The sequence below is a fragment of the Euphorbia lathyris genome, chromosome 6 (genome assembly GCF_963576675.1).
Source record: "Euphorbia lathyris chromosome 6, ddEupLath1.1, whole genome shotgun sequence".
NCBI lineage: Eukaryota > Viridiplantae > Streptophyta > Magnoliopsida > Malpighiales > Euphorbiaceae > Euphorbia > Euphorbia lathyris.
Genome location: NC_088915.1, coordinates 58,008,247 through 58,017,049, shown reverse-complemented (window position 1 = coordinate 58,017,049; position 8,803 = coordinate 58,008,247). Strand labels below are relative to the sequence as shown.

The 8,803-nt window shown below is 38.3% G+C and overlaps 1 protein-coding gene across 2 annotated transcripts; it reads right to left on the bottom strand.

Moving 5' to 3' along the window:
* Window positions 1-1,996: 1,996 nt before the first annotated feature.
* Window positions 1,997-5,032, bottom strand: LOC136233574 (protein NRT1/ PTR FAMILY 4.5-like). Of its 2 annotated transcripts, XM_066023281.1 has the most exons (6): window positions 4,930-5,032; window positions 4,262-4,463; window positions 4,060-4,156; window positions 3,756-3,973; window positions 3,231-3,674; window positions 1,998-3,131 (listed from the first exon to the last, which is right to left on the bottom strand). In XM_066023281.1, exons 2-6 carry the CDS (start codon window positions 4,262-4,264, stop codon window positions 2,124-2,126), a joined length of 1,770 nt encoding a protein of 589 aa, XP_065879353.1. In that variant the 5' UTR covers window positions 4,265-4,463; window positions 4,930-5,032; the 3' UTR covers window positions 1,998-2,123. The 2 variants fall into 2 exon arrangements, with proteins under 2 accessions (XP_065879354.1, XP_065879353.1); XM_066023282.1 differs by lacking the exon at window positions 4,930-5,032 and having other exon boundaries at window positions 1,997-3,131; window positions 4,262-4,366.
* Between the last annotated feature and the right edge of the window lie 3,771 nt (window positions 5,033-8,803).

Sequence of the window (8,803 nt, the reverse complement as noted above, 5' to 3'; positions counted from 1 at the left end):
TAAGTGAAATCTGTATTTCTACTCTTAAGCTATCACCTTGCAAGGGTTTAGAGTCGAGTCTTCCACAAGCGATCCTTGGATGTATCTCCCATTAATCGGGAGTGATAAATGCTCAATCCAATGTATAACTACCATGACATTACTTCCTGTGACACCCAACCTTTGCAGTTCACACCCCAGAGTCATCTCTGTTAAGGATCGTGGGACCGCAGGATCAAAGTCTCACATTCAGTAATTCAGGATGACCAATTAACATTCTTTTGAGTCTGAGGATTAGTTATACCTAGTAATACCAATGAGATGAACAGTTGACAAGGATGAATCTACCCATCCTGTTATCTCAAATCGGATCCCCAATCCTAATGAACAACGTTTCACCGGATCTATGTAACTGTCCAGATATCTATATATATGAAGCTTGTGAGATCAGCTTTATGTCGGACAGAAGACATTGTTACATACAAGTCTCAACCGTGATATATCAATCCTAAACATATCACTTGACTTGGGGTGGTTTTAAGTTTATTAGTTTATTATAAAGTTTTGTCTCACTTCATGCTTGTATGAACACTTTATAATCACTTTAAACAAACTTACGGATTTTCTTTTATTAGATTTTATTCAGTGCTTAAAAGGGATTTCCTTTATATAGTTATAAAACATATATCTCATTAAAACAAATGATATAAAGAACAGTTCATTTACAATAAGTTTGTATCCCGCAACAATTGACTATAGGACACTAAACCCCAACACGGACCGCTGGCCGTAACGGCCTCCGTGTCTGCCGCCGTAGTTGTGTCTGCCATTGTTTCTGCCGCCACAGTGGAAGTTTTGTACACGCTGGAAGGCAGGTCACGCGGGTGGGAAATTATTCTGTTGTTGGACGGAGTCAGTGGCAGCCGCCGTTAGGGCGACGGAATCTGAAGAAGTCATATTCTTGCGAGCACGGGCGGTTTCCTCAAGTATCAGTATAGAACGGGCTTTCTGAAAGGAGGGAAGAGGATCCCCATGTCTGATCTGAGTGCCAACGGTATGATACACATCAGTTAAACCAGATATGAGTTGTAAGACCATTTGATCATTAGTAACCGGACAATCCACATTCGATAGTTGATCAGACAGTGATTTGAGGTGCTGACAATATGTGGAGATGTCAAAGAAATCGTTGAGCTTGGTTTTCGAGAACTCTTGCTGAAGAAACAGGGCGCGAGAATGCTTGTTGTCTGAGAATATGTCCTGTAGACGGCTCCAAGCCCTGATTGCAGTGGAATCGGCTTCAATGATTGTGTGTAGAAGGTCAAGAGAGATGGTACTATATATCCATTCGAGGACAACAGCATCGATACGGGACCAGAGGTCGGGGTTTGATTGTTGTAGGGAATTGGCGGAAGTGTTTGTGGTTGGGGAAGGGATAATATGATCAAGGACCTGGAATGCTTTGGCATGAAGTCTGAATAGGGCAACCCAAGTAGGGTAATGCCCTTTTTCTATGTCTAGGGTTATTTTGATGAACGTAGATATGTTGGATACGGTGAGGGAATGATGATTGTTATGGGTTGTGTCTGTATTGGTAGTGTTTGAATTTGCCGTAATAGGTGTTCCGGTGGTGGAGTTTTTGGTATTGGTGGTCATGGTGGCGACCGGAAGGGAGAAAGATAGGTGTTTCGGTAGTCGGGTTAGGAAGTAGGGTTGCCGGCGGCGGCCATAGAGTAGAGAGAAAGAGATATGTATTTCGGTTTAGGGAGGAAGGAATAAGAGAAAGATTAGGATTAGGTCTCTGATACCATGTAACAAATTGAATTGTTTAGTGACTGTTCACGTTGTAGTGAATGTCTATTCCTATATTCTAAGCTAGAGATAGGGAACTAGATACAGATAATATGTAATTTACAAATAAATGAGATAATCTCTAATAAAATTCGTCACAAATTCATGCAAGAATGTTTCTAGTGCTGAATGAATTGAGTAGAAACTTTTTTACCTCAAATATATGTAATCAATATTGCTTGTGCTTTAACTTCACCATTCATTCAAATTTAGTTTCAAAAGTATACATCACAAGAAAAGATGACAAATTTAGACAAACTAGATGTTAAAGAACAACATTTTTATTGTTATTCTTAAACCAGACTTTTGTCTTCTGAATCAACAGGGTGAATAAGAGTTCTGTACTTGTACCTCTTAGCAAAAATCAAATAAGCACAGAAATTGATGAAGCTCAAAGCAGAAAGCAACCAGTAAAAAAGATTCAAATGATTCCTATTTATATTATTCCCAGCCAACCATCCTCCACTCCTTGTTATATTCTTGGTTGCAGCATTCACTATGTTTACCATAATGCTGCTTAAATAATACCCAATTGCCATTGAGATCCACAGAAAGCAAGTGGAGATGGACTTGATCCTTTTTGGTGCCTGTGAATAGAAGAATTCCAGCAGTCCTACATAGGTAAACATGTCTGCAAGACCGAAAATGCAGTACTGAATTGATAACCACATGGTACTAATTGGCACTGGTTGAAGCATAGGGATGGCATCCAACATGTTGTGATCTCTAGCCACTTGTTTTCTCTTTCCTTCCATAAGGGCAGCTGCTGCCATTGATATAGAAGAAAGGATTAGGCCTACCCCTATTCGTTGAAGGTGAGTTATTCCTGAGGGATGGCCTGTGATCTTTCGTGCGAATGGTACGAATACTTGATCATAAATTGGGAGTAAGATTATCATGAAAGTAAATGGAATGATTGGTAATGTAGCTGGCGGGATGTCGAATGATTTTGTTATGGAAGTGTCCATCGTTACTCCTTGTTGGATAGAGAAGGTTTGCAGCTGAGCTAGGCAAAGAGTCATAATGAAGGTGGAACAGAAGATTGGTATGACACCAAGTATAGTTTTTCCATTTTCTACTTGGGTTACCCTGCAGAGTTTCCACGGATTCAGAGCTTCTGGCCTCCCATTGTGTTCTGTAGATGTTGTCACAATGGCTGCTCTGTCAAGGAAACTGAAACTGTCCGTGTGAGGTTGAAATTCTGCTTCTACGGCTTCTTTGCTGTCCTTGTTTATTTCATACAGCTCTGATGGGTTTTCAGGAAGTTGAAGTTTTCGATTCCTGATGGCTGCAACATACACCTGCACAAGAATATTTAAGTCAGGACATCAGAATTCAGGTTTTTAGCAAGTTCATCAGATGAAAATCACCAAACAAATGGTTACTAACAAGTAAATAACCTGTATAATCTCAATGACAGGATTTGATCCTTGAACAGTTTGTATCCGGTACAATGGCAAGCCAACAGAAAATATCAGCATACTTAAGAGCATTGCTATAGCACTAAGACCGAAGCCCCAATCCCATCCTTTCTTATCTTGCACCCTTACTAGAAGGGTTAAGCTGATTACACCACCGACGCAGATTGATACCAACAGATAATTGAAGAAGCTAGACATCTGGTTAGCCTCTTTCGGCTCTTTCTCGTCGAATTGATCAGCACCGAATGATGGCAATACGGCTTTGAGCCCTCCACTACCAAGGGCAAGCAAGTAAAGAGATACAAATAGCAGTACAGCATTGCTACCTCCAATTTTCTCACAGACAGAATTCGGAACAAATATGTTACAAGGAGGCGGTTTAAGATTGGAGTAGCGAGCCTGAACTGCTAGCAGTATTAGTGCCTGGATGATCATATACTTTTGAGTTAAGCAGTGTTCTTTGGTTATGGATAATGAAAATGATATTGAGTTATAATTAATTACCAATATTTCAAAGAATCCTGAAATCATAATAGCCTTCCATCTGCCAAGATAAGTATCAGCAAGAAGAGCCACTAGGATAGAGAGGAGGTAGCTAGTTCCCATGAAATTAGTTAGCTCATTAGCTGCATCCGCCAAGTCAAAGTGCATAGTCTGTGTGAAGTATGTCACCAAGTTCACTGCCAATGCAATTGTTGCCAATTGTTCAACACCAAAAGTACCTGTGAAGCAGACCAGACAGATTAATCAACAAATGTTTGTGAAACAACGTTGAACAACTCGTAAAAGAAAGACCGAAAATACTTGCCAAGTATAAGCAAAGAAGTCCTGATTCCTCCATGCTTATGCTTTATAGCTTGCCTTCCCTTCCAGTCCACCTTTCCTTCAGCAAGCTCATGTTTTTCCTGCAAAAGGTAGAACAAAAATATCACACCCGACGTAAATAGAAATTGTCACCAACCAGAGGCGAAAAAACATATGTGATATGTTCACTTCAAAGAAAAAAGTACCATTGCTAAGAAAGATTCTCTGGTTGCCTGGTTAAAGCACTTGCAGTTATTAACACCAGATTGGTATATGTAACCTAAGGTAGAACAATGTATATATAGCACAGATAGTGGTTTGACCACTTCTTAGCTGATGATTCATTTGATTGTGAAAGCTTGTTCTTTTGATTCTTTCCAGCAACAGAATTAAGATTCTTTGGAGACACTGTCAAAAGGAGAATGATGCAACAGTCAGCATACGTAATGTTAAGTTGAGGCTTTTGTTTGATATCACAGAATGAGTAAAAGTGCAGTAAAACATGCAGAAAGAAATGGTTGCATAGTCCAAAAGGATGGGGCAACTCATGTGCCTGTTTCTTCAGCCATTGGCAGAGACTTAGCAGCTAGTGTTTATATCCAATGTAAAAGCTAAATATGGAACTACAAAAAGTGTCAACGCCTTTGTTTTTTATGCAAAATTTGTGCCCAGGAAACTATTTGCATATGGGCAAATATAAAAAGCTAGCATATAGTAGACCCCAGTAGCTCTTAAATAATACTTGTGTGTGTTGTTAAGGAACAGAAAAATGAGATGCAGTTAAAAGTTGTTGATTTAGACATGGGAAGGGCTCCAATAAGGGTGGAGATTGATGACTTCAGACAGAGAATATGTTAAGGGTTGAGAAACAAACCCCACTTTTGTCACTTCTATAGATTCTTGGCTCATGTGGCCGGCTGGCTTAAGTGCTAATATGATTGCTGAAAAGGATTGAAAGAACGGCAAAAGCTATTAGTTAGCTCATGTATTTGATATAATTTGTCCTTTGGCGAATGCTACTTATATATAACTTTATAACACATTCTTAACAAATCCCCTAAGTAAGTCTAGGTTTTTAAATGTGAAACATATTTCTAGGGGTAACTTCCCAACATTTCAAGTAATTTCCATCTTTAAAGTTATAAATAGCTTCTCATTTAATACTAAGTGATCTTTTCTTGACATTTAGAATGAAACAATATTTTTACTACGTTATTTCTTATATATAGGTGTTTAGGAAAAGAACATTTTTTCCTCACTTTAAAAAAAACACCAACCGTCATCTCAAAGTCATTGATCTCACGATTAAGAACTTCTTCGTTTCAAAATTATCAAGCTCCCAAATCTCGTTTGTTGCACCTATAGTACAACACTATTAATTATCTAAGGGGTAAATTTTCCATCATTAGTAAACTTTTATGAAAAAAAAAATGTGCCAACATTGAAATATATAAGCTAAATACTACAACATTATTGATTATCGATGGGTAAACTTTCCATCATTGGTCAACTATTATTGAAAAAGGAAATGTGCCAAAATTATAAATTATGAGCTAAATACTACAACACTATTGATTGATCATCAAGGGGTAAACTTTCCAACATTGGTCAACTTTTATGGAAAAAAAATGTGCCAAACTTAAAATATATAAGCTGTTGTAGCTCGAACTCAGAAAATAGGAACAGACTGAACAAAATTAAATGGGCAGAGTCGCGGACAATGTCGCTTTCTTTAAGACGTTCACGGAACTGCCGGAATTTAGCAAACAGTATAAACTCCGGTCGCCTTCAGGATAAAACAGCCCTCTTAAATACGATTTTCGTATTGCACCGTACGAAAATCGTTCTGTATACACTCTCTGTTTACTTGCTCAGTTTCGAAAAAAATACAGAATGAATGAAAGTAAAATTGTGTTTGAAGGCAGTCTCTCATCACCTATTTATACAAGAAAAAAGAGCTGTTTGAGCTCTGATTTCATGGAGAAAGAGAAGGAGGAAACCCAGGAAGGTGGAGGAGACTGAAGACACGTTCAGAAAAATGGACGTTGTGAACAACGTTCACAAAGACTAAATCAGAGCATAAATAATTAAAAAAAAAAAAAGATTTCCGAAATTAAAAATAATAATAAATAATATTATTAATAATAATTTTTTTCACAAAAGTGGGTACCCCTTGGGGCACACCCCAAGCATGTGAGGACCTTCCTTATAAACATCTCCACCAAGTGCTTTGAAAGCAATGTGGGATGTTTTTCACTTGAAAAAACTTAAAGACACATGCATGGGCCAATTTCATAAATTATAAATGGGTCAAGCCCAACAATCCCCCACTAGAATTTTTGAAATCGTTTTACTGAGCAGTTACATAAGGTCAGACATAAGCAGAGGTATCTTTCGATTTGAACCTTTGCGTAGTGAGTATAGTTCAGATTTTACTAGAGTGACTCGTAGTCTTGAACTCTATCTCTGACGTATATCACGCCATAACCTTTTCAGAGTGTAGTTCTAGTAGCCCGTGCGTTTATGGCCTTGCACGTCTATCCCGGTTTAATGAATGCTCTAGAGTTTTGCCCTAAACTCATAGGAAGCGGCCTCACTTCCACATTCATATAGGTGAGTCTATCAAAAGTACTCCTGTAGCTAGGTACTTCACTCCAAATGAAGTATAGACTTTATTAAGAGTTTCTATTATCTCAACCTCAAATCGCTTCAGGATATTCATGCTTCTAATTGCATGATCTGACTCATATTATCACACAACTTGTTATTACCCTTTGAACCTATTTCTTGGGATCTCCAGTCTATAGGTTGGGTTACCATTGTGGGTAACTCATCACTGTAGGGGCATAAGTCCCATACTCTTTGCCGTATTATGGACTTTCTCTCTAGCTAATCCTTTCGTCAAAGGATCGGCTAAATTCTCTTCTGAGCGTATGTGATCCACTCTAACAGCTCCTTTAGTGAGTAACTCTCTCACAGTGCTGTGCTTACGACGTATCTGTCGTTTCTTATCGTTGTAATAACGATTCTGAATCTTAGCAATAGCCGCGGTACTATCGCAGTGGATCAATACAGTTGGAATCGGTTTTTTCCATAGGGGAATCTCAGCTAACAGACTTCTCAACCAACCTGCTTCTTCACTAGCCACAGCTAGTGCAATCAGTTCTGATTCCATGGTTGATTGAGCTAGAATAGTCTGTTTCTTAGACTTCCATGAAACAGCACCACCAGCTATATTGAAAATATAGCCACTAGTAGCCTTGGAATCATCTGATAAGGTATTCCAGTCAGCATCACTATATCCTTCAAGGACTGCTGGAAACCTTTGATAATGTAATCCAAGTTTCATGGTTATTTTAAGGTATCTCATGACCCTTTCTATAGCATTCCAATGCTCCACACTAGGTCTACTAGTAAATCTGCATACCAGTCCTACGACATACGCGATGTCGGGTCTAGTACAATCAGTGGCGTAACGAAGACTGCCAATTATGCTAGCATACTCTGATTGTCTTACACTGTCTCCAGTGTTCTTAAAAAGTTTTATACTAGGGTCATAAGGTGTACATGCAGGTTTACAATCAAAGTAGTTATATTTCTTTAGAATCTTCTTAACGTAGTGAGATTGATCTAGAGAAATTCCAGTTTCAGACCTAGTTATCTTTATGCCAAGAATGACGTTCGCTTCTCCTAGATCTTTCATGTCAAAGTTCTCACACAACATTGACTTAACAGCATTTACAACATGAATATTAGATCCAAAAATAAGCAAGTCATCAACATATAGGCATATAATGGTGCAAAGACCATTTTCATATTTATAGTAGATACACTTATCACTTTCATTCACCTTATAGCCATTTGAAATAATCAAGTTGTCAAACTTAGCATGCCATTGCTTAGGTGCTTGTTTTAGCCCATATAAAGACTTATCTAACTTACATACCTTATGGGCTTGACCAAAGACTACAAAGCCCTCAGGTTGATCCATATAAACCTCTTCTTCTAGTTCACCATTCAAAAACGCAGTTTTAACATCCATTTGGTGCACTACTAGATTGTGCACAGAAGCAATAGCAATCAAAACACGTATAGACGTAATCCTAGTGACAGGTGAATAAGTATCAAAGAAATCAACATTTTCTCTTTGTCTAAAGCCTTTAGCTACAAGGCGAGCCTTAAACTTATCTACTGAACCATCAGGTTTCAGTTTCTTCTTAAGGATCCATTTACAACCTATTGGTTTACAACTTGGTGGTAAGTCTACTAAGTGCCAAGTTTGGTTTGACTCAAGTGAGTCCATTTCATCATTAATGGCTTCTTGCCATAAGTCTGCATCTAATGATGTTAAGGCTTCTTGTATGGTAAGTGGATCCTCTTCTACTGTGAAAGCATAAAAGTCAGAACCAAAGTCTTTAGATACTCTAGGTCTCTTACTTCTCCTAGGTTCAGATTCCTCAATCTCTTTTTGCACTATAGGTCTAGTAGCAGGTATGCTACTAGATGATGCACCCCCACTATTTCTCAACTTAAAAGGAAATCTATCTTCATAAAAGTCAGCATCGTTCGACTCCAATATGACTTTCGCATTCAAATCATAGAACCTATATGCTTTGCTATTCACAACATATCCAATAAACACACATTCATAAGCCCTACTAGCAAGTTTGACTCTCTTAGGGTCAGGAATCCTAACATAAGCCAAACAACCCCAAGTTCTAAAATATGATAGACTAGGTGTTTTATTT